General features: G+C 43.7%; 1 protein-coding gene across 2 annotated transcripts in view; it reads right to left on the bottom strand.

Moving 5' to 3' along the window:
* Nucleotides 1–337: 337 nt before the first annotated feature.
* Nucleotides 338–25,986, bottom strand: part of Spred1 (sprouty related EVH1 domain containing 1) — a 41,920-nt gene continuing 16,271 nt past the window's right edge. The window contains exons 1-7 of one of the 2 annotated variants that reach the window (XM_048331995.1): nucleotides 20,054–20,331; nucleotides 16,795–16,969; nucleotides 14,339–14,507; nucleotides 12,650–12,699; nucleotides 10,027–10,185; nucleotides 6,642–6,743; nucleotides 338–4,763 (exon numbers count right to left, since the gene is read on the bottom strand). In XM_048331995.1, the coding sequence (XP_048187952.1) occupies nucleotides 4,113–4,763; nucleotides 6,642–6,743; nucleotides 10,027–10,185; nucleotides 12,650–12,699; nucleotides 14,339–14,507; nucleotides 16,795–16,938 (1,275 nt within the window). In that variant the 5' untranslated portion in view covers nucleotides 16,939–16,969; nucleotides 20,054–20,331 and the 3' untranslated portion in view covers nucleotides 338–4,112. Of the gene's footprint in view, nucleotides 4,764–6,641; nucleotides 6,744–10,026; nucleotides 10,186–12,649; nucleotides 12,700–14,338; nucleotides 14,508–16,794; nucleotides 16,970–20,053; nucleotides 20,332–25,986 lie in introns of those variants that run through there. The other variant, XM_048331994.1, reaches the window with a different exon arrangement.

Consider the following 25,986-nt stretch of genomic DNA (forward strand, 5'->3'; position numbering starts at 1 on the left):
CGGTCCAGGATAGTTTAATCAGGGAGCCCCGGGCTCCTCCCCGCCCCCCTCGGGACACAGTGACAGCCGTCCACGCGCGTATGTACACCATCTCCTCGGCACCACCGCGCTGGTGAACTGCGGGGTACAGGGCAGGATGACACGGCTTCCCACCGCTCACGAGCGAGCGAGCGTCAGGCGGGGCGCGGGCCGGGTACAAACGAGGCACTTTCGAGGTGGAGGGGACGGAAGGCGGGCGAGGCCGCACACGGTTCCGTGTGCACACCCGCGACACGAACCTCCAAACTCACCACTTATGCAATGTAAGCTCCCAGGAAAATGGCTCATGGGTTCAGTGTACCAAAGCATACGCGAGTTTTTATAACCACCTGGCTGCTAGGCGAACAGTATGTTAAAGCTTTTTTTTTCCCCTTTTGGTTGATATAAATCACTTCCCATAGTGTTTCTTTAAAAAAAAAAACTTTAAAAATGATTCACCACAAAAATCACCTTCTGGTGATTTACAGACTTTTAAAGTACAGCAAGAATGCAAATTTCTAGTGTTTTCCCTTATATTTAGAAGAAATAAGAATCCGTTCTTTTCAGGCAACTAAAATTTCCACAATTTTTTACGTAGAAAACGTTCATCAGGTGCAGGACATACCTTTGCAACAATTAAAAAACTCAATATTAAGTTACACACTCCATCTTTCAAGTTACACACTCCAAGTGTAATCAGAAAACCTAAATTTCAACAAGAAAACCCCATCCTTAGAACTACTCCCATGGTCTTGTCCTGCACTCTGGAGACTCCGATGTCTCCGTATCACATGAGGGAGAGAGGAAGAAAACGCAAGACTTACCCAAGATGGCACTGAGTACATAACCCAAAGTGCATTTGCATTACTTTAAAAGCTCATTTTAGGCACTGCTTAACAACCAATGAAAATAGGTAGTTTCAAGTTTTCCCCTTGAAGTCTCAAGTCCTATCCCACCATCTCAGAAACACACACAACTGCAATGTTTGCATGCTAAGACACGAGTGTCTGTGTGTTTATTTTTTAAAATCTCCCTGACTGGCAACGGGAGGAAAAGTAAGTATACCATTTTGGTAATGGCTTTTGCTCTATTAAAAAAAAATGTCTCAATACACTCATGAGGTTTGATTGCCAGTTCCAAGTATCAATAAATGTTTTGCAACAGGATATGTAAGAAAAAAAAGTGCTTAAAATCTTTTTCAGCCACCGACTAGGCGCCTAGGAGGAGCGCGTGGTTTTGCATTTGCTTTGAGCTTCTCTGGGCGGAGGGGCCCCGGCGAGGCCAGCGGGTCCCAGGCCACCTCCCGCCCCTCACCAGCCAGGCCAGTAGGTGGCGCTGGGGCCTCGCGGGCGTTTCCTCCCCGGGTGGAGTGGTGCCCCGGGGAAAGCCAGGGAAAGCCCTCCAGCAAACTCTTGTGGGTCTTGTCCTTCAGATGACTTCCTTCTCCACATCCACTTGTACGCTCCCTGCTTTCTTCTTCCATCCTTTTGTTTACAAGTGTTCAGAAAGGAAGAGAAAAAGTCTTGGAGGAAATGCCGAATGGCAGTGCCAAATCTGTACAAAGGAGAAAATGTTCCTGAATGGAGTAGACACACGTTCGAGACGCAGAGATTTCGGCTTTCCATGTGTTTTCCCTTAGGAATCCTCATTTACTCAGGAGAAAAGTTCCATGGGCAGATTCATAGAACGTTATGTCATCAGTTAGTTTTCTAGGCTGATGTGAAAATCGGGTAGGTATGTTAATGATCAAGATCCAAGGTGAAATAAAAACAACTTTCATCACCATAGTTTTTAATGAAGAAACTCGTTTTAAATTGTAAAGGGAAAGAATGGGAATGGGACAGCAGAAATCTTAGCAGCACAGTGGTTAAACAAATCGAAAATATTAATGCACAAACATTAAAATATTAAAGCATATATGTTGCATATAAAGTACAGTACAGAACCGGGAGTGCACTATACTGATTAGTGCTTGACAGAAGAAACGATTAGCTTTGTTCTCCTCAAAGTGTCTGCGCAGGTCCGTGCCCACCTCCCCCGCCACCTGCCAGCTTTCCTCATCAGTGATTCACACCTTGTTCAAATCTGGATCCGAAACCTCCGCTTGCAGCTGCGGATATTCATTTGTAAGGAAAACCAGGATTTCTGTCTCACCAATGAAGAGGAATTTTTCAAAGTTTACAGTCTATTCTAGGACACCAAGTTTAGTTGAAAACTTCACTTGGGTGTAGCAGCGTTCAAATATATAAACAGTAAAAATAAGACATAAAACTGCTGCTACAGTGTGTCCTGTTTGGGATTTAGTTCATCCAATTGATTTTTAGTACAAAACTAGAAATAACCTCTTCTTCATAACATCTATAGTTATCAATATATTTTTCTTCTTTTCAATGTGAAATAATACTCCAAGATGATCTATATACACAATGTTGTCAGTTCAAGCTGTCATATAAATATAAACGCTTTCTTTAAAAAAAAAGTATTTTACAGACAGATAGTGTTATATACATTGTTCTTCTTGATCAGGGCAAAAGAAGGATGCAAACACAAGCCTAAGTGTGGTATGGACACTGAATGGTATCTAAATGACATTTAAAATGCTGCATAGAAAATGAGCTTCCAATTGGTAGTGTGATTTTTATTTTTATCACCTCTGAAACTTTAAGCCATTAAAAAAAAAAGGCACACCTCTCAACTTTCTCTAAGGCGATATCTGAAAGAATCCCTTACTTGGGACTTGGATAGAGTTTTAATGTAACAGTTTGAAAAAGAAAAAAACCAAACAACACAACAGGCAATTCGACCTCAAGGTACTTGAAATGGTATTCTATCTACCTGCAAATTAAATATCCAGTAACACAAATGCTGTCAAAGAAATTTATACGTACAGGTGATTCCACTTACAATGCTGGGTTAAATACTTTCCTGGGATAGTTTAGCACACATTTTAACGCAGATTAAACTTGCTTTTGGACAGTTTGAGTAAAAATAAAATGTAACGTATATCACTGAGAACACTTCTTACAGTAAGCCGTGAGGACGGGATGTGTGCGGAGCAGCCCGGTGCGGGCCGTGGGGCGGTCACCGCATCACCTTGCCTAACACGTGTAAACGCAGCGGCACCTCCCGAAGGAGGAAGCTGAGAAAACAACTTGCTGGTTGAATACCACAAACCAAAACCAAACTCAAAACCCAGACAACTAAAACCAAAACCAAATCCCAGAACCTCACCTGTTTCTATGTTTATTCAGTCTCTTTATATAAAAATAAGTGTTACGTCCCATCAGAACATTAGGCGATTATATCTGTGCTTTAAAAGAAAAAAGTTGGTCACTCAAGGCAATTAGACTATTTTTAAGGATTTCAGATTACCAGAACGTACAGATATAACTCAATAGAAATTGTAGCCAAAGAGAAATGATGGAAATATCCGATCCTTCACATGGAATAAAAGTGTTATTAACTAAATGAGCTAAATATTTAAAATATATGGAATGTAACAGTAGATCTCTATCTACTCCAGAACTAGGAAGGGCAAGAAAGGTTTAATATGTAATAATTCGTACCTTACATTTAGTTAAATATAAACATTTGTTATTTATACATAAAACTGCTCTCAAAAAACAACTAACAAAGGATTTAGTTGCACTTGTTTACTTTTTGTAATTCCCACGTGTTAACTTTTCTCAGATTGAAATCCACTGTCCCTAGTGCACTGTTTAGTTTGCGTCCTACCGAGTTCAAACCTTAAGAAGTCCTGTCACCTAATGCATAAATATACAAAAATGCCAAAAAGCAATCCCTTTTAGTTGGATCCTATTGTATGCTGACCGTTTAGTAGGCAATGACCAGAAATGTTCTCCTTCGGCAAACACCCTCCGCCTGTGACGACACAAGCCACGCGCCCGAGGGAGAAGTCAGGCGTGGCGGGCGCTCGCGGGGGCGAGCACCGACAAGCTCCGCTTCCTCCGTGAGTGACCCGAGGACACCAGGCCAGTCTGCACGGCGCTTGCTTGCCGGAAGCTCCCGCAAATCCAAGCAAGCCAATTCCTGGAAACAAAGAGGTGAAGCTCAGCCCGGCCCCGGCGCGCGCCTCACCCGGCGGCCTTGTGCTTCCCGCCGCAGCAGCCGCTGGCCTCGCCACAGCGATGGCACGTTCTCAGGGGGACATAGCAGCACATGCACGGGACGAGGAACGACAGCGCCACCAGGGCCAGCCACCGCAAGCAGAACTTGTCGTCGCTGGTGTCACAGGAGCAGGGGTCGGAGAAGTCGCCCTCCGAGTCCGACATGCAGTGGTAGAGCATGCTCTCTGCGCAGAGCATGCAGCTGACTTGGTAGATGCACCTCTTCACGGGGTCCGGGGCGTCCAGACACGCGCCCCTGCCGTTCTCCTCATGGTTGAACCTTTCCTGGCAGTAGACGCAGCGAGAACGCTCGCCATCCTCTTTCCTGCGCTTTGACTTCTTAAATTTTAATGAGGAAGGCTGTGTCTTGAATACCACAGAGTCCTTGAGTGAATTTAACTTAGTCTCATCGCCACAAGAGTAGAGATAGTCTGGTTTTTTACTGTCTGGTTTAGAAAACTGCATGTTGGCATCCACATCCTCTCTCTCCAGGTCACTTTTCCACATGTCAGGGTGCCTGTAGTCCGCATACCGACGGATTAGGATATCGCGAGGGTTTATTCTGACAATCTCATCCTCATCTTGAAAGCTGACGTGTCTGATTGATTTCAAAGGCACCTAAGCAGTAAAGCAATGAAACTCGAGTAAACACTCACACACCACAGCTATGATGGTGAGTTTTACGTGAAAATCTGGTGCAACGACCGAGCACAGGTTTTTGATTCAGAGTCTTTGGGATGATTTTGTATTTGGGGGTGAGACTAACACTTCAGCTAGTGGAGTAGGAGCAAAAAGCACAGAACCTTTCCCTGTGGACCCAATCCAAGCGATCTCTCCAGATCAAGGTGGAGCTCCGTCCAGCAGCCTCCAACTTGTCTTGGGTCTCCAGACTCATGGCTTACCCTGCAGATTTGGACTCATACCTCCACTATGGCACGAGCCAGCTCCTGAGAAGACTCCAGCCCAGGTGGGGAGAGCTGCTATGTGCAGGGAGAAGCCCTTTTGCCTGACTTTTCCAGTCTCCAGACAGGACTGTGCACGTTGGCTCACATGTCCTTCCTCGCACAAACCAATCCCTTGTCTCTGTGGTCACACTAATACTGTCACCCTGCCCCCCTCGCTCTCACCAGAGGGGTTACATGCTACACAACAGGATGCTCCAAGGTAACTCTACCTGAAGACCCGTAATTCTGTCATCCAAGTCTCTTTCATGTTTACTTTGTTAGCACATTTACAGACTTCAAGGATTCTAGTCTAAATACCTTTGGAGGATCAGTTTTATTTTTAGCCTACTATACTTTTTGGTCCATAAGTCCTGTTCTTAAGAATTAAAGTAAGATGGGGCTGGGGATATGGCCTAGTGGCAAGAGTGCTTGTCTCGTATACATGAGGCCCTGGGTTCAATTCCCCAGCTCCACATATACAGAAAATGGCCAGAAGCGGCGCTGTGGCTCAAGTGGCAGAGTGCTAGCCTTGAGCAAAAAGAAGCCAGGGACAGTGCTCAGGCCCTGAGTTCAAGCCCCAAGACTGGCCAAAAAAACAAAAAAAAGAATTAAAGTAAGACAGGTGCTGGTGGCTCACGCCTGTCATCCAGTCATCCTAGCCACTCAGGAGGCTACGATCTGGGGATAGAGGTTCAAAGCCAGCCAACGGATAACTCAGTAAGACTCTTTATCTCCAATTAACCACCAAAAAACTGGAAGTGGTGTGGTGGCTCAAAGTGGTAGAGCACTAGCCTGGAGCAGAAAAGTATAGGTATAGCACCATCCAGGCTGTTGAGTTCAAGCTCTACGACTGGCAGAAAAAATGAACATTAACAAAATATATATGTATAGAAGAACTCTCATCTACAAATAAAATTTACGGGTTCTGTTTCTCGGAGAATTCAAACAAATACACAGCTTGGTACCAAGAAGAAGAATGCCACTATAATTTATGCCTTGAATATGTGGATGCGGCATTGGAATGGGGCATAAATGCAAAGTCTGGGCTAAATGAACAATAGACATTTCCTGTGGATTATACCTAGTGATATAGACTCAAAAGAAGTTACATGGAGCCAGGTGCTGGTCGCTCACACTTGTAATCCTGGCTCATGTCTGTAATCCTAGCTACCAGAGGATTATGGTTCAAAGCCAGCCTGGGCAGGAAACTTCCTGAAACTCTTATCTCCAATTAATCATAGTAAAAGTAGGAAGTGGTACTATGGCTCAAGCGGTAGAGCAAAAGTGCCTTGAGTAAAAGAAGCTCAGGCAGGGACAGCACCCAGGCCCAGAGTTCAAGCACCGGGACTGGCAAAAAAAAAAGTTAAATGGAGTTTAAGTAACAGGGCTTAAAAATATCATACGCAGCAAATATATTTTTATATGTGTATGTATATGCATATATATGTTCTAGTACTGTACAACTATATGGACAATTAAGATATTCTGGAAATTTTCACCTCTGTGTTGATAAGCTACATTCCATATCAGAAGACAAATTAATTTTACTTACCCTATTCTGGGACTTTAGGCTTCCACATTCCTTAGATATTTGCCGTTGTGCATATTCCATACTTCTGCTCTGAATGTCTAGGCCTGGTTGGCCAAATGTTATCTAAAATGTAAACAATGTCTATGCTAAGTGACACATAATAAATTTCCTATTTTTAATGAAATCAGACAAAGTCCACATTCCAAAACTTCACTACCTATTTACTGATTGTGAAGGTTTTTCAAAAATGGTTTTTATAAGAAGCACTGAGTTATTTCCTTCTTCATTTTTCTTTTTTTGGAAAAAAATCATTTATGTCCCTTCAGCCTCAGCCGTGGGGCTTGATCTCTGGGCCTGAGCACTGTCCCTGAGCTCTTCAGCTCAAGGCTAGTGCTCTAACACTTGAGCCACAGAGTCATTTCTGGTGTTCAGGTTGTGAATTGGAGATCAGAGTCTTCTAGACTCTCCTGCCTGGGCTGGCTTTGAACCGCAATCCTTAGCTCTCAGCCTCCTGAGCAGTGAGGATGACAGGTGTGAGCCACTGGCGCCTGGCTGATTTATGTTTTGCCTTGAGCATGTAAGATTTTGCCAAGTATTATGCAGCCAAGACACTAGACACAATCCAAATATCTATGATTTTATAAATGAAATAGAGTAATCGAGAAGAAAAACCTTCCATGCACGGATACTAGGATATTCAACCACAAAGAGGAGTGCACATGAACATGTGACTTAGGGGCTGCAGGGCCACAGGCAGGTGGAGGGGCACTGGGGCTGCTTGGCAGTTCCCAGGCGGATGGGTGGAGGGGCACTGGGGCTGCTTGGCAGTTCCCAGGCGGATGGGTGGAGGGGCACTGGGGCTGCTTGGCAGTTTACAGGTGGGTGGGTGGAGGGGCACTGGGGCTACTTGGCAGTTCCCAGGCGGATGGGTGGAGGGGCACTGGGGCTGCTTGGCAGTTCCCAGGCGGATGGGTGGAGGGGCACTGGGGCTACTTGGCAGTTTACAGGTGGGTGGGTGGAGGGGCACTGGGGCTACTTGGCAGTTCCCAGGTGGGTGGGTGGAGGGGCACTGGGGCTACTTGGCAGTGCCCAGGCGGGTGGGTGGAGGGGCACTGGGGCTACTTGGCAGTTCCCAGGCGGATGGGTGGAGGGGCACTGGGGCTACTTGGCAGTTCCCAGGCGGATGGGTGGAGGGGCACTGGGGCTACTTGGCAGTTCTGAGGCGGATGGGTGGAGGGGCACTGGGCTGCTTGGCAGTTTACAGGCGGGTGGGTGGAGGGGCACTGGAGCTACTTGGCAGTTTACAGGCGGGTGGATGGAGGGGCACTGGGGCTGCTTGGCAGTTCCCAGGCGGATGGGTGGAGGGGCACTGGGGCTGCTTGGCAGTTCCCAGGCGGATGGGTGGAGAGGCACTGGGGCTACTTGGCAGTTTACAGGGTGGTGGTAGTGAGGGCACTGGGGCTGCTTGGCAGTTCACAGGTGGCTGGTAGTGGGGCACTGGGCCTACTTGGCAGGTCACAGGTGGGTGTAGGGGCACTGGGCCTACTTGGCAGGTCACAGGTGGGTGTAGGGGCACTGGGCCTACTTGGCAGGTCACAGGTGGGTGTAGGGGCACTGGGCCTACTTGGCAGTTCACAGGCATGATGAAAATGCTCTGGAATGCCATAGTGATGACAGTTGCACAATCCCCAACTTAGTTTTAAGAAGGTGATTCCGGAGCCACGTGGTAGCACCCACTTATAACCCCAGTACGCCAGTATATGAGGCAAAGGGTCATAAATTTGACACTAGACTGGACTACCGTATACATGTGTGGGGATATATGAACTGTACCTTTAAAAAACATCGCAAAGACATTTACTATCTTGATTGAGCCTATTGAGTAGAATGTGGAATATTACCTGTATTCTTTAAGAGGCATGAAGGTTTTAGCACCTTTACCTAAATACGTCTCAGTTTGGTAATGAAATGTTTTTCTTTTGTTTTTTTCCCAAGTCTAGTTATCCTTCATACACCTTTAAAGACTTTAAATGTATATATCCAACAAAGAGCTTAGAACCAAAATAAGACAGAGAGGAATCCTGATCAATAAGAAAAAGTTGAGCATCTCAAATATCTTACATAAGAATTCCTAAGTGGTTAAGTATGAAAAGGCTTGCTCCACACGTTAACCATCAGGGAAATATAACTCACAGTCCACTATTATGTTACTTTCGTCCCCTGACTAAATCAAGGAGAAACAAGTAGGGAGAGAGGTGGTAATGTTGAGTGTCCAGGAAAATTTCCACCACTTGCGGAAATGCAAAGTGGAAGATTACTTGGACTTTCTCTGTCATTGCTGTTTTTAGCCTGTGGCTGCTGTTTCTTGTGTCATCTGACATGAAAATTAGATAAAATCAGGTGTTTTTGCACAACATAAAATCCAACCACTACGGCCTTGTCCTCTCTCTAATCCTGTTTGTCTTCCTATGAGATCCCACCCACTTCTACTTGGCTCTTTTTTTTTTTTTTTGGCCAGTCCTGGGCCTTGGACTCAGGGCCTGAGCACTGTCCCTGGCTTCTTTTTGCTCAAGGCTAGCACTCTGCCACTTGAGCCACAGCGTCACTTCTGGCCGTTTTCTGTATATGTGGTGCTGGGGAATTGAACCCAGGGCCTCATGTATACGAGGCCAGCGCTCTTGCCACTAGGCCATATCCCCAGCCCTCTACTTGGCTCTTGGTGCTCCCTGTGAGGGAATGGATGTGTCTCCTCTTCCAACTCAAATGTCAGAGGTCCGACAGCCCAGAGTAAAGGCTCCTCCATGACAAGCTGGTGGGTGGAACAGTGTCCCTATAAGAAGATGCACCAGAGTGGTCAGTCAGCCTTCTGTCTTTTCCTACTAAGGACAGACAGAGCAGTCTGCACGCCAGGGAGAGGCTGGCGGGGGCCTGGTCAGGGCCCTCTTCCTGACTCACCTCACCACCAGGCCATGAGGCAAAGAAACTTCTGGTCACAGGACTCACTGGTGGAACTGCTGGGAGATGAGAGTGGAGAGTGGGAAGACCACACACACCCAAGCCCAGGCTCAACACCCAACCTTACTACAGGTCTCAACGGGCTCACATGAGTTTTCCTCTCAGATAATGAAAAGTGTGTTAAATACATGTCCCATTTGTGGCTTTGCCACCATAAAATTTCATGTCAAACTTAAGGCCTATGACCTGCAGCCACACCGGAGCAGCTGCAGCTCATGGTCTCCCTTTGTTGTCACACTCTGTATTCAATTCCCTGACAACCACATTCTTCCAGTTTCTTCGCCTTCTGTGGCCATTTATTTGACCTGGCAAAGAGGAGAGAGTTTGATGTCCTTCTCTAACATAACCAATATCACACACATGCTACAGATGGAAAACACCATCTTCTCACCTGACTGGCTTGGCTTTGCAAGTACACTCTTCTGGCGCTCAGATCTTCAAGGGGAGACGGTCTCACGATGGAGCTTCTGTAGGAGTCACTGGTAACAACTGTCTCTTGCGGGAAAAGGTGATCTTTCACCGGAGAATTAGAAGTGTCTTCTTCAGTTGCCTAATGGAAACAACCATCAACTTACTACTTGTCAGACAAAAGCCCAACAAAATAAGCTACTTAAATGGGCATCAATGGCTCGCGCCTATAATCCTAAGTACTTTGGAGGCTGAGATCTGAAGATTATGGCACAAAGCTAATCTGGGCAGCAAAGTCTGTGAGTCTCTTATCTCAAAAAAATTAGAAATGGAGCTATGGCTCAAGTGGCAAAGCACTAGCCTTGAGCAAAAAGCTCAGAGACAGTGCCCTGGCCCTGAGTTCAAGCCTCAGGACCAATTCGTAACAACCCCCCCACCCCCAAAGCTACTTGAATATTTAACACCACTAGTGACACTGTATATATAGCAGTCCCTAAACTCAAATGCACTAACTAGGGAACCAGGCCAACAGGAAACAGCAGGTAAGATAGAAAAACAACTTTATGAGCAGAACTGACTTCCACATTGAAGATAACTTAGGAAGAAATGGAAGGCCACCATGACATGTAAATATCTCAACAAATAATTCAGGAGTGTTGGTATGTACCTGTAATCCTAGCAACAAAGAGATGGAGAAAGGGGGATCTCAGTACAGGGCCATCTCAACAACAAGAAAACAAGACCCTTTCTGAAAGATAACTAAGACAGAAAGAGATGGGATATAAAGCTCAAGCAGTGTAGCACCTGCCTAGGGTGTGTGAGCACTCATTCAAATCCCAGAGATGGCTCCCCCAAGATGCTGCTTTTAAATGTTTAAAATGGTTAACAATAATGTGAATGTTTTTAAAAGTTTTGATGCATTTTACTAAGACTGCTTTTAGTATTATTGATTCTTAAAGTAAAAAATGTTACTGTTGAACTTACCTACTATAACTAGAATAACCCAAGACATTATGATAAAACATTGGGTTACATCCTTGCATTGTGTTTGCTTGTTGTTTTTCTTCCTGCTTTGTTTTTTGGAGACAGAGTCCAGCTATGTAACCCCAGTCTGCGTATGAAGCTCGGGACCTTGAACTCAAAATCCTCTTGTTAAGTTGGAAGGATGGTTATTCACCACCAAATCTGGCCTTAGCCTTTTTACTTCTCTTCGCTACCCTCCCTGATTTTACAAAGGCAGGATACTATGAAAAGTCTTGCAAACAATTATATCCGATAGCTCTGCCCTAGTGTTATTTATGAACGTTAAATAAAACCAAACCAAAAGACTATCAAAATGAAACACTACTAAGCAAGGAGTACAGTCATAGTATATGAAAACTCTTTACAAATTGAATCCTTCAAAGAACAATGGTCCAAACTGCTAATGTGACCCAGCCCTGGTGGCTCACACCTGTAATCCTAGCTACTCAAGAGGCTGAGGTCTATAGGACTGTGATGTGAGGTGAGCCCTAGGCAAGTTAAGTTCCTAGACTCCATCTCCAAACAACCAGCAAGCAGCAGGGCTAGAGAGGGCTGGCAGAAATGGTAGAATCCCAGCCTATTAGAAATTGAGAAGTACCAAATTTAAAACAAAAAAACTGTGCAAATGTGAAAAGTACTTAAGGGTACAGAAAATATAGCTATGTATTTACATGGGGGGGGGGACAGATGAGGATATAACCAAATTAAATTTGTTTTACAAGCATTGTTCAGTATATTACAAGCAGGTTTGTAAACAATGTATTTTTCAATGGTTTCCTAACAGGGATATGTTTAAAACCAGCACTGTTATCCTGCTCTTAGCTATTTTATGTAGTTCCTTATCTTTAATCCAATAATGTATGCACACATAAAACATATGCTAAATCCACACATAAATATTTTCAATATCTCTTTCTTTGATATATTCTACAAATTCACTAGTTCAACAGACAGTGAATGTTTCCATTTAGTTTTTTTTTCCTCTCCACCCACCCTCCCCAGGTTTTTTTTTTAATACGCGATTACAACTGCATTGTAGAGAAAAATACACTAATCTCTACTTTCTCAGCAAGGCATCAAGCTGTCATTTTCAGAGAGACACAGCATGGACAAGAAGCATTTTTAAAACCTTTGATCATGTGGTAACTAAAACTACTAATTACCTTAATTTATCCTGCCTGTGGATCATTAGTGAGCTGGATGTTGCGATTCCTCTTCTGTGAACTTTCCCCTTGTAGCCCCCTGGGGGATGGGGTGTTTCTGGGATTAACTTTGTCTCATTCTGCCTTGGGAGTGTGGTGCCCTGCACCCTCAAGTGCCCCTCCAGAAGCATCTGGAGCTGTGTTCTAGATGTGACTCACATTTACTGCAGCAGACACTGAGTGCAGGGCTTCACTCAGGCCTTTAGAGCAAGAATTCTGCTGGGATCCGACTGCAACATCCTCTCTGCCTGTCCTGCAGATTTCAGCTCCACAGCGCAAAACCTAATTCCTTAGTTTACATACAAGTTGTTCATTTATGAATCCTAATGACTTCCCGTGATTCGTCCTGTTTGGAAATTCCTTTCAAGCCACACTACTTACTTGTAAGTCATCTTCTGATCCTTCAGTTTCATTTTTTGATGGTGGGCACCCTAGGAAACAGATCGAAGTTAAGCACACAACTTTTAGGCCTTAGATTTTAACATTCATCACCATCTGGTGAACATCGCGAGGCACAGGGCTTCAGCCGAGTTTCTGGTACCACGACCACTGCTCAAGAATCCTAGGATTCAAGCCAGGAGCTGGGAGCTTACACCTATATCCCACACAGGGGGCTGAGATGTGAGGACTGAGGTTCAACGCAGACAGGTCAAGAGACAATCCCAATTAACCAGCAAAAAGGCTCAAGTGTAGCTGTGTAAGTGGTAGAGTACCAGTCTCGAGTAAAAGTCAAGCAAGAGCACAAGGCCTGGAGTTCAAGCCCCAGTATTAGTGTATACGTGCATGTGCATGCACACGCACACACACACACCCCATAGAATTAATTCATGTTCATTCACCTTTCAATTATTTTTTTTCAAATTCAAGTTATTATTATTTGAATATGACTCAACTCCACCACTTCTGAACTGTGTTGAAGCTTTTGGAAAGCATAGGATGCCTGGGTGTGGAGTGGGGGCAGTCTCTCCACCTTCCGAAGCCCCCCAGGTGACCCAGATGAGGAGCCTGGCTGAGAACACTCATCTAGAGAGATTGTGTTCCTTCTCGTATCATTTCATGATGAATCTCCCAAGTAAAAAACCAAAGACTGCTTATTTACCAAATGCTGCTCTTAGGAAGTAGCTCAAATAAATTATTCAGCACAGCTTCATATATCAAAATATATTTGTACTAAGCATTTCCACATTCTTGACTATGATTTATTTCACAAGTCATTCATTTCTTAATTTTCCTATAAAATGTGATCTGAAAAAATAAAGCATAATGTATCTCACTCAACTTTGTTTCCTTTCCCTTATTCTTTTTTCTTCACAGGGTCTCATATGTAGCCAGGGTGGACCTCAAACTCACAACTCATCTGCCTTAGTCTCCCAAATACTGGGATTACTGATGAGCACTACTATGCCTGACTAACAAATCTTGACTCAGTTACTTTATACAGAAAGTCAGTACTATTTATAAAGATACTTTCTTCATTAGAAAGAAATGAAAGCTCAGCTGTTTCCCCCTTTACAGAAATAATGTGATTTCTTTTTGCTTAAATAAGCATTAAGCCAGTCTTACATGAAAATAACCTCCTCCATTCAGACTCCAGACACTTTAGGACTGGCCAGTATATAAAGGAATAGATGAAACCAAGTAGTTTTTTCAGTGAATAGCTAGTGTGTATGCATCTGCACATTAAGTTTCTATCTAGTCACTGAGGAGGGGGTGTGACTGACGTAATAGCACACACTTCACTGGGACTCACAGCTCTGCCTTCATGATCGCTCTGCTTCAAACTCTGAGACCTTTAGCTGCGGTTGCTGACAGATGCTTCATGATAACACACGCAAGTGGCACAGACTGATTTGACAAATATAAAACAGTCTAAGAGCCCACAACTTTATCTTTACTTACTGTGAGCTGGTCATTAACTACTGTGTCTGGTCACTAACACAAAAGCTGATATGTTTAAAGTGCTTTGGGTCAACATTTAAGTAAGGTAGCTTTTTATTTAATATGAATATTAATGTATCATATATATTTACATATAGAAATCTTATTCAAAGTGTTTTTAAAACCTCCTACCTTGAGAAATGTCCTCTATGGCTCTTCGAATGCCTCTATCGAAAGCCCTAGCGTCTGCAGGGCTCTGAAAGGTAAGGCCGAACTTCTTGTCATCCATCTTCCAGTGGTGAAATGTGGGAGTGACCTTATTATAAACGAGGTCTTTTTTAAGCATGCATTCCAAAACCACCTGCCAAGTCAAATGGCAAAGTTAATACACATAAATCAAAATAATCTCATTAAAAATAGTAATGAGTACTTTGAAAATAAATCTATTATATACAAAGGTCTTAATCTACTTCAAAACGCCACACAATAAAATAATTTAAGATGTGGTCACATGCAAGTTGTGTGCATAATGTTTATCACATTGTCATTTCAAGAATGCACACTTCTACTCCACACAAATTTTCCATCACAATTGCAAAGAAAAATGGGGGCGGGTATCAGGTAATAGACATCTTATTTCTTTGCTTCCCCAAAACCCTTCCACTACAGAGCTACATACCCAGCCTCCAATTTCCTAAACAAATATCTGTGTGCCACTTTCTCAGAAGACATATTAACTAGATTATCTAACTTTTATGGCTTCAGTATCATCTTGAATCTATTAGAATCCATTTTGCTTATATAATGTCTCTTCAGTCCTTCTCGTTCTTAGTCTATCTTACATGACATTCTGAGCACACATACGTGTGTGGGGGGGAGGGGGGTTGGTCTGGATGCTGTCCCCAAGCTTCTTTTCCTCAAGGATGGCACTCCAACACTTGAGCCACAGTCCCACTTCTGTCTTTTTATCAGTAGTTAATTAGAGATCAAAATCTCACAGACTTTCCTGGCCAGGCTGATTTTGAACCACAATTCTTCTCTGGGTAGTTAACTGGACACAGGAATCTCAAGGACTTTCCTGCCCAAGTTGGTTTTGAACTGCAATTTTCAGATCTCAGCCTCCTGAGCATACTTTTTTTTTTTGGGGGGGGGGGGGGAAGGGGGTTGGTTGGTCATGAGTCTTCAACTCAGGGTCTGTGCCCTGTCCCTGAGCTCTTTTGCTCAAGGCTAGCACTGCCCCTTCCAGGCTGGTGCTCTAGCACTTGAACCAGCTCCACTTCTTGTGGTGACTGGAGATGGAAGCTTCACTTTTTCCTGCGTGGGCTGGCTTCACAGTGAGATCCTCAGATCTCAGCTTCCTGAGTAGTAAGGATTGAGTTGCCTGACTACTGTCTACCTGCCATTATTAGTCTAGGACAAGGACAAGGGCAAGGACAGAGTGATACACCGGACTGCGTCACAAGCCTCACAGCAGAGGGCAATCACACAGCCTGTGCATGGATCATGGGCTGGAAACCCTTGCGTTACCTATACACCTCTGGATTGGCTCCAGCTCAGCCCAAATACTTAAAAATGGTCTGCAGTACTAGTTCTGGAGACCCAGATATTTTATTTCTAGGAATTTTTGTATGCAATTTATTAAGAGCTAAATTATGTAATTGTAATAAAATAAAATAACACTAAAAACAAGTAATAAATACTCAAAAATATCACTTTTAGATTATTTTCCTATATTTTACATGTTATCTTTTTCTTTTTTCTTTTTCCAGGACAGAGTCTGAATTCAAGGCCTCATACTTGTTCATGCTTTGGGGACCCTGCATTCAAACCTGAATACTGTTTAAAAAAAAAAAAAAAGGCAAAAAAGCAAAGCTAACATAAACCAAGAATTAAGCAAGAGAAATTACTGAAATTCCCATAGCACTTAAAATAATAGCTAAGTATTAAGAATAACTCATGTTCATAAATTAGATAATTTCAAAGAAATGACGCAACAATTTGAAAAGCCACTCAAACTCAACAAAAATGAAAAATAATTTGAGTAGTTTTATAAAAACTAAAGAAACTGTTGGGCAGTGGTGGCTCATGCCTTTAATCCCATCTACTTGTGCCTGAGATCTGAGGATTGTGGTTCAAACAAGCCAAGGCAGGAAAGTCCATGAGTCTCATCTCCAATTAACCAGTAAAACACCAGAAATGCAGATGCGGCTCAAGTGGTAGAGTGCCAGGAGTGCCAGCACTGAGTGGAAAAAGTCAGGGATATATTCAGTTCAAGCCCCAGAACTGGCGAGAAAGGGAAGAGAGGGAGAGGGAGGGGGGGAAGGGGGGAGGGGGGGAGGGGGGTGGGAGGGAGGGAGAGAGAGAGAATGAGAATGATAATGAGAATAGAGACAGACTAAATGTGACCACAGCCCAGTCTGACAATCTCTGGTCCTCTAGGAAAATCGAGGGAAAGGGATGCAACAGGTCCAGTAACTTGGGAGTATCCACACGCCACACACACTTCATTTAGTGTAAATTAAAAAGCAGCACTCCTCGCAAGTGTACACAGGGTAACTCTCCTCGTTCACTGTCTCTGACGGAATCACCTGCAAGCACGATCCTCACAAATAATTCAGTGAGTGTAACTTGCACCCTGGGTTCCTTACCATCTTGTCCCTGAGCCTCTCCCCGCGGATGAAGAGGTCGGCGCAGCCGTTCTCCTCCGGGCCAGGGGCTCTGAAGACGGTGACGCTGCTCAGTCCACTCCCTCCGAGCGGAAGCCACCCGCCACTTGAGTCATCTCGGGTCATCACCACGGCTCGCACTCGCGCGTAACTATTACTACGACAGACAGACGCAAAGATCACAATTAGCTTTTCCACAAAAACCAGCCCCTCCCCCACAGCAGTCCACGAGAGGGCCTTCCTAGGTCAGCCCTCCTGTTCAAGATGACCTCGTCATAGGAGATGACAGAAGCCAACCCCAGTTCATCACCTCCACGGGGAACACTACAGAGGGAACGTTGTCCTGACAAATCTAACCACAGGCTCTATCTACCCATGATTACAAAGCAAACTGTTAAAGACCAAACATTCCTAACCTCAGGTGGAAGGGGTTGTGAATCCCCAAAGTTACATTCAAATGTGAATTTTTAAGGTTTACATGTATTGTCTTCTGTGAGGATAGAGCATAGCTTTAATCACAATTTAATGCCATCAGTGATTTATTTCCCTGAGCTATCAACTTACATGAAACAGACAAGCTGACTTCCCTGGTTGGTTCTTCCTCAGATGGGTTTCCTAGATCTGGATATATTTCTAGTTCACTGCTATCCATCTACAACACTTTGGCTGAATTGATAAGTTTAACATTTCTAACTAAATTATTTCCTTTACCCTTTTCTCCTTTCTATAATATATCTTAGCTAACACTCTGATTTTGTTCAGGAGACTAATTTAGATTTGTGGCCTCAAAACTATAATGATACAAATTTCTACTGTTCTAAGGCACGAGGTTGGTACTGATTTATTCCAACAATAACAGAAAACTAATAAAAAAAACAACAACAACAGAAAACGTTGAGGCTATGAAAGCCATCTACAAAACAGATGGCAAAGGCAACAACTACCTGCTCTCCAGTTCTAGTTAAAACAGTTAAAATGCTCCCTTCCCTCACACAAAACAGATCCTTAAATCCTGTAAGGGAAGCTCAGTACTGTAAGAATTCATACTATTTCATTTCACTGAGGGCTGTTCACAACAGCAAAATATTCTCTTGTATCCACAGGATATTTGAAGCAAACAGTGATCATCCAAATGCTAATGCAGACACCCAGAAGGTATACCACATGGCTACTTAAAATGGAAAGGTTATGATCTCCTTTTTGTAAAGACTCATCATATTGTGGACAAAGATATAAATAACTCATAAGAAGGATTTGGAAGATCACTACCGTGCACTTGTTTTGAGACAGTCTTGCTATGCAGCCCAGGTTGACCAGGGAGCTGAGATCCTTCTGTTTCAGCTTCCTGAGTGCTGGGATTGTAAGCATGAGCTGGCACACTTGGCTTAATATTCTTGTGCGATGTAAGTTTTAACAGAATACACCCCCTGGAGGAAGCATGATCCAAGGATGTCATATCTAGGGAACAACACCAGGTCCCAAAGGTGACAGTGCAGGAAGAAGGGGGGAAGAAACAAGGCAACAGGGGGCTTCCCAATCAGGCCTTAACATCAGCACGCTAAATAACTACTTCAATAGATGAGGAAGTGGACAATGTTTTTCTCAAGGAGAAAATTTTGCTGGATCAACCCCAGTAAAATAGGCATTTCTTTATCTTATGGGCAAGGAAACGAAGGACTGAATCTAATTACAAAGACAAAAGTCTAGCCAGAACCAGTGGTTCATGCCTATAACATCAGCCCATGCCTGTAATCATTGCTGAGAGGCTGAGATCTGAGGATCGAGGTTAGAAATCAGTGAGCAGAGACCAATCTGTGGTTCTTATCTCCAATTAACCAGCAAGAAGCTGGAAATGGAAGCGTGGCTCCAGTGGCGGAGCACAGCCTTAGGAGAGGACAAAAAGCCAAGCGATGGAACAAAGTCCTCAGTTCAAGCCCCAGTGCACGCACATTTAAGTCACTTTGCTAACCATTAATAACTTTAAACACTGGCATAAATATTTTCCATATAGTAATCATCAATGCAAAGCAATACACAATATTCTGTATATTAACAAGGCAGATCTCCAAGATTCCTAAGGCAATCCCTCTAATTAAGCTATGATTAAACCCTCTCTACCTAATTTTGCTGGTCTACAAAATGGGTATGATACGCTATATCAGTGTCATAAAAAGGAAATGTGGATACACATGTAAAGTGGTTAGCACTGTGAATGACTTAGTTAGGTGCCCAATAAATGTTATTATGACTTTGACGCTAAATCATTTGTGTAGCAAACTCAAGTGGCAACCACCCTTACAGAACTTTACAAATGATTAACCATGGCTAAGAAATCAAGTCATCAGCTAAGTCTCCCACACACTGCTCACACGGCGGAAGCATTCAAATCCAGCTAAGGCACAGCGTCTGTATGGTCTCCCAGAAGGAGGAGGAGAACTAAACCTAAAAAGGATGAAAATGGCGTCTGCAAACCATCCTTTTCCAAGATGTCATTCTAACAGATAGTACTATCAGTCTGAGACGAATCTGGTATGGACCCCTTGCCTTCTGGCGCCAGGAACTGTCTCTTCCTCATGACCCCTGTCAACAGTGACACTATGGTTTCATAGTGAGGCTCTCTGGATCTAGGTCAGGAAACAGCTTATAAGAGAGTGTCCACTGTCAGCTGGGTGCCTGACTTGTAATACTGCTCTCCTTAGGAGGCTAAGACAGGGAGAATTACAGTTCAAAGTCAGCCCAAGCATAAAGTCAGTGAGACTATATCTCCTATAAAGCAGCAAAAAGGCCAGACTGGAGGAATGGCTCAAGTGGTAGACTAACAGCAGGGAGCCTGGAGCCAGCCGGCTGAGCAAGGGTGAGAGGCCCTGAGAGCTCAGGCTCCAGCACAGGCAGAAAGAAAAGGGTATTCACTGTCAACGAGAGAACAAAACACAGGAGAACGTCATCAAAACAACAGGATAAAATATGAAAGTCAAAAAAACAGCCTTACAGAAGGAAACCCCTAAGGGCGAGAGGAGCCCGAGAGCTGTGGTGAAATCTAAATGCAACTCCACCCTAAATACCCTTACGCCCACAAACACCATGAACAACGAAGTCCAGACAAGCAGCAAATGGGGTAGGAGTACCCCATAGGTAGAGCACATCTTGGTTTTCTATTACTGCTAGAACAAATAGCCACTACTTAGTAGCTTTATACATAAAAGCTCTGTGAACGGAGGTCCAAAGAATTTCCCTAGCTCACTATCAAAGGTATCGGTGGTGATGCTGCTCTTTTCAAGTGGCTTTGAGGAGCCCCTGTGCGACACAGCCTCTGAGCAGCTGCCTCCTGAGCCTTCTGGATGGAGTCACTTCTCTGGGGCCACAGCTCCACGGTCAGGAAGGGTTCACTCAACCACTTTGAAAACAGTCCTGTAATTAGGTATGGATCACTTCTCCACATCAAAGCCTGTGACTATAATCACACTCCTAAAAACCCTCCAACATTTACAAGTTCTGAGACGGGGGCATGGGCATCTTTGGGAAGAATATTCTAACACACACACACACACACACCCTCATCACCTCCCCCGCCCCCAAAGCAACAACAAAAATGGATATTCTTTTAATTCCAAAAATCAGGAAAGGGGTGAGGGGTGAGTAGGGAGATAAAGAACCCAGAGCAAACATTGGCAAAGATAATGCACAAAATTCAAAGACAAATATAAATGCTATAAAAATACATAAAGCAGGGCTGGGAATGTGGCCTAGTGGTAAAGTGCTCGCCTCGTATACATGAAGCCCTGGGTTTGATTCTTCAGCACCACATAGAGAGAAATGTATCCAATGCCTAACGTATGAAACTGTAACCTCTATGACAATAAAAAAATTTTATAAATAAAAAAAAGAAAGAAAAAAGCCAGAAGTGGCGCTGTGGCTCAAGTGACAGAGTGCTAGCCTTGAGCAAAAAGAAGCCAGGGACAGTGCTCAGGCCCTGAGTCCAAGGCCCAGGACTGGCAAAAAAACCAAACCAGGGCTGGGGATATGGCCTAGTGGCAAGAGTGCTTGCCTCGTATACATGAGGCCCTAGGTTCGATTCCCCAGCACCACATATACAGAAAATGGCCAGAAGTGGCGCTGTGGCTCAAGTGGCAGACTGCTAGCCTTGAGCAAGAAGAAGCCAGGGACAGTGCTCAGGCCCTGAGTCCAAGCCCCAGGACTGGCCAAAAAAAAAAAAACCAAAACAAAAATACATAAAGCAGCATAAATTTATTTACAATAAGACAAACACAATTTAGAGATGAGCACACAGTGGGGTATTTATTAGCATGGGAGCCAGTGAGAGTGAGGATGCATAGATTAAGATCAGTTGGAAATACCTGTAAGCAACTTACAAGGCATGTATTCTGACCTGGCAACGTCAACTTCTATTCATTTTCTGTTCCACATATGGAATTCCTCTATGGTCATAGTTTAAAGGGAAGTACTATTTAAGTAGGAAAACAGAGTAAAAGCAGCCTAAGTAAGAATAAATAGGACACGAGTTAAAATTATGAACCCTCCACTCAACAAAACACTATGGAGTCTTAACAGGAATTAGCAGTTCGGTATACACGCCATTTGGAAGGCACAAGAGACTCTTCGGGGTATACAGAAGGCCAGTCTCCTTCCCTTGCTGTTAAAACCCACTGTGCCATACACAATGCACTCCTTTTCAACTTGAAAGAACCAACGGTACTCCTGTCCCCACCTACTTCTTAATACCAAGTATCCCAAGTAGCATACCCACTAGCTAAATGTAGCATGACAAGTCCAATCCTTTCCATGTTCTTCTACAGAATAGCCCACAAATCACATCATATGCATCTAAAGATGTTGAGCACTGTGAAAATTATAAGAGCACAAAGCAAATAAGGTTTTGCCCCAAGAAAGGATGGATATTCTCATGTTGGATAACTAAAAGCAGGCATGTCCTTGGAGAGATGTGAACTCCTGAGTAGGCAGACAAGAGAGGGGAGGGCAGGGTCTTACAGTGCTTCCTGGATTTCGAGGATATCCTTGAGAAGAGTCCCCTGATGGTACAAAGAAGTATAACTTTCATCCTTTTACGGGAGGCACAGCTTATCAGAGAGATTCCTACAGACTCCAGGGTGAAAACGAATGATCTGTATTTGAAATTCAGTATACCTCTTTAGGAAGCCCTGTGACTAGACTGGGTAATTCAGACGTTTCCACTGTGTAAGGCATGAGTGGAGGACTCGGGTAATAGATACTTCATGGTTAGCTACAGTTGGTTAGTAATTCTGATTGAAGCCAAGAGTGGACAGCTATTTTTCTGATTTAGGTTAAATACATGCTATCTTCATGCATGTTGATATACAATTATATTGGAAATTCCTCTGTAGCAGCAACAAGGAAGGCACAGGAGCTTCTTGTTTCTCTGTGTCTTCAGTAAAATTCTATGGTCTTGGACTTCTTTTCACTACTACTGAATGACAACTGCGGATTTACAGATTGGATGGAGAAGTCTACCTAGCTACACCAGGGCAGACAGAGGAAGCTGATGACTCTCCGGAGAAGGTAATAATACAGTATCAGCCTTAGGAAATGGTTTTCACTAAGGAAGCCAGCACTTTTCTATGTTCTCAACTCATTCAGAGACACATATTTGGCTTTACTTGTATTATAATGTATATAACATCCTGGCAACACTGGCAGAATGGTGAGAAACAAGGGGGAGGGGGAGGATGCCAATTCCTCAGGGATAGGATAACCTCCCAAGAAAAGGCAAGCAACCACACGGGTAGAAATAAAACTCACCAACACATCAGTGTTCTGAATATAGCCAATTCTTAGGCATCTTAGCAGTGCCTCCACAACACAGGTCTTCAGTCACCACTTGACACAACACAGTGAACCCAAAAATAACGAGGTAACTCAGACAGAGGCATGATATGCTCAGCGCTTCTTAGAAATGCCATCACAGGGCTGGCTTTGAAGAGCGGTAAACCACCAAGAATAACTTAAGCCAACATTCAGGATTCGGTAGGGGTCTACACAACACAGTCACACCGTTAACAACCGTTGACCCTGTAGAAGACAGTTTATAGCCATCCTCAAGGACTACACTAGAAGGCAAATGAATAATCTTTGCAATTTCAACATAAATTGATTCAATTTTCATTGAAAATTTAATGCCCTACCTTACTACTGTCCAACAGAAACACAACACAGGCCACATATAGTAGTTTAAAATGTTTTAATAACAACATTAAGAAGTACAAAGAGGATAGCAGAGCAAGTATGAAGCAGACAGCTCTGAGGGTCTATTCTCTTCAAAAGATCTCGGGAGTAGTGAGTGCAGTCAGAATCCACTTCCTCAGAACTCTAGAGAACCGGGGAGAGGTCTACAGTGAGCAAGCTAATGCTGGATCCAGAAAAGGCACCTTGCCCCTGGCCTGAATGCATATGCTCTCTGGGGTCTTTGTCTTGAAGATGACCTCTGCAGTACAATGAGGGGTCCTACTCTTAGGAAGCAGAACACACCCCCAAACCTAGCAGGTCTGTTCTTACTTGTCCAGGAGAAGTTATAAGTACTAATACAAGGTACTTACGTTTCTCACACACACATACCGCAAACAAAGCAGCTGCAGTGCAGGGATTGAAGCAGGGACTGGCAGGTAAGCACAAAAGGCCTGGGAGGAAAGCTGGGAGGAAGGTTTCTTCAGGACTTAGGAAGATCAAACCAACAGCACAGACTAGGGAGGCTGGAAGGCCACATGTCCGCACCGAATGCAAGTTTGTTCACACAGACCTGAGGCCCCCTCTCCTCCCTGTTTTCATCTCTGCCTGCTCTCAAGACTCAGTACAAGCAGGATGCAAAGGGCGTATGGCAGAACTGTAAATGGTGCAGCTAGCTAGAAGCTGAAGCAGTGCCACTGTAGTAAAGAGACAATTTGTAAAGGCTGTGACAGTTTTTCTTCCTCATCTGTTTTTAAGTTCCTGATATTCAAGGAGCAACTATAAAATCACAGTATAATCACATGCTAAGACAGAGAACAACTTCAGGACTCACGCTTCTGGATTTCTAAACTACCACAAAGTTTCAGCAACCAAACATTGCAGAAGGTAAGGATACATGTGAAAAATAACTTTTAATCATTGTAAAGCTGCTTTTAGATCTTTGGAGGTTTTTTTTTTTGGGGGGGGGGGGGGTGCTTTGCACAGTGCTCTGCACAGCCCAGGCTGACCCTGAACAACACTTTTGCCTGCTCACTCTCCCAAGTAGAGACTACAGACAGGAGAGCCACCACTTGCATAGCTCCACTTATCTGATTTTTAGACAAGGCACTGCTGCTCTTTTGCATGCATGCGTGTATGTACGTGTGTGTGTGTGTGTGTGTGTGTGTACGGGTCCTTGGGCTTGGACTAACGCCTAGATATTATCCTAGAGCTTTGCCCTCAAGGCTTGAGCCACAGCACCACTTCTGGGTTTTTGGTGGTTAACTGGAGATGAAAGTCTCACGGAGCTGTCTCTCCGGGTGAGCTTCGACTCGTGATCCTCAGCTCTTAGCCTGATGAGAAGCTAGGATTACAGGTGTGAGCTGCCAGCACCCAGCTAAGCAATCCATTCTTCATAAATAAGGCAGTCCCCCATAACATGTCCTCAGAATGTTACTGACACGTAGCAATGGTACTCACTAGACACTATGCTGAAAATTAAGCATACAATCTGTGTGTAAAGATGGGAAGGAAAAACTGGGAGAGTGAGGGAAGGGGTGACGTTTCCCAAAAAGAAATGTGAAATATACCTATTTCCTGACTTAGGCAACTGTAACTACTCTGTACCTTTATAATAATAAAAAGGCAAAAAGAATATTGATGACAGGTAGAAAAATATGATTAGCAAATTCTTTTTTAAATAAAACATATTATAGTAGAATGCTCTAAAAAACAGAAAATTCATATTGGTTTGGAGACAAAAGGCAGACAGAAAGAATACTAGACCTGCCAGCCTATGTGTGATGGCACAGAGCAGGTTTTAAGAATGGGAACCCTGAATTAAACCTTGCAAAAGACAGTCTGGCAGTGGCTAATGAGCCAAAAGCACAGTGATTCCTCTGGGAATGCAAACAAAGACACTTCATCCTGATAACATCTTTCCTGTTAGCCTAAAATAACAGAGTAAGATTACATTTTGGAGCTAGTTTTTCTTAAGGCAAGATATTCTTAACCTCTCAATGTTTCCATACTCAATTTCACAGATACTAAGTCACAGAGTCAAGATTCAAATAAAGATCTGAGGTGGAGAGCCTGTGCCAGCCTGGGTGCAGCTCAGGGGTAAAGCAATCCCTTAATGTGAACAAGGCCCTGGACTCCGTTCTCAGCACCACATAAAAACAAAAACAAAAAAGGCCATGCTCTTTGAACTTTATCACTGGCATAATTAAACAAATGCGTTGGTAATAAGCTTTATATATGAAAATCATTGACCTTCAAGTATCAATCAGTCAGTCAGAAGTAAATTCTTGTGTCTCATGCTTCAGGATTCTAAGCTGTAGGATTTCCCTAGTGTAAGCCGCAAAGCAATTTCTCTGGCTCTCCACAACTCCTGTATGTGTGCACAAACACATGTCTGCCCACAGGTGGACAGCTTCCACGTGCCGTGTGGCAAACAGTGATCCCGGGTATCAACTACCTCAATTGTGCTCACAAGGCTACAAGCCAAAAGGTCCAGTTAAAACGAAAACAACCTCATTCTAAAATTGGCTCTAAGGGCTCCTCATGGCTCAGAAACTCCCAGTACTTCCAGGTTCATAAAATCCTTGCAGTCCCAGAAGATGGCCTCCTCTCAGACTCTAACTTCCTGGAATGGAGTCTGATTTGTCTGGTGAGTTACTTGCTATTCTCTGAGCCAAACAAACCTGAAGAGTTAAGCTACTCAATGAAAAGGCTTGAAAGTGAAGAAGGGCTGGTTTCTCCAAAGAAAAGTAGGGTGACCTTAATGAAAAGTCATAGTTTGTGTGATAGTCAAGCTACAGATGGTCATTACTTTAATTACTGTAAATATATGCTTCCTTTTAAGTACATGGCACATCACAAAAGATGGAAAATACACATATGGCATTCTTGCATGAGCTGGAAGATCAATAATGAGAAAAAAATGAGTTAGACTAAGCAACAATGTACACTCCTGTG

The sequence above is a fragment of the Perognathus longimembris genome, chromosome 23, assembly GCF_023159225.1.
Source record: "Perognathus longimembris pacificus isolate PPM17 chromosome 23, ASM2315922v1, whole genome shotgun sequence".
Lineage (NCBI taxonomy): Eukaryota > Metazoa > Chordata > Mammalia > Rodentia > Heteromyidae > Perognathus > Perognathus longimembris.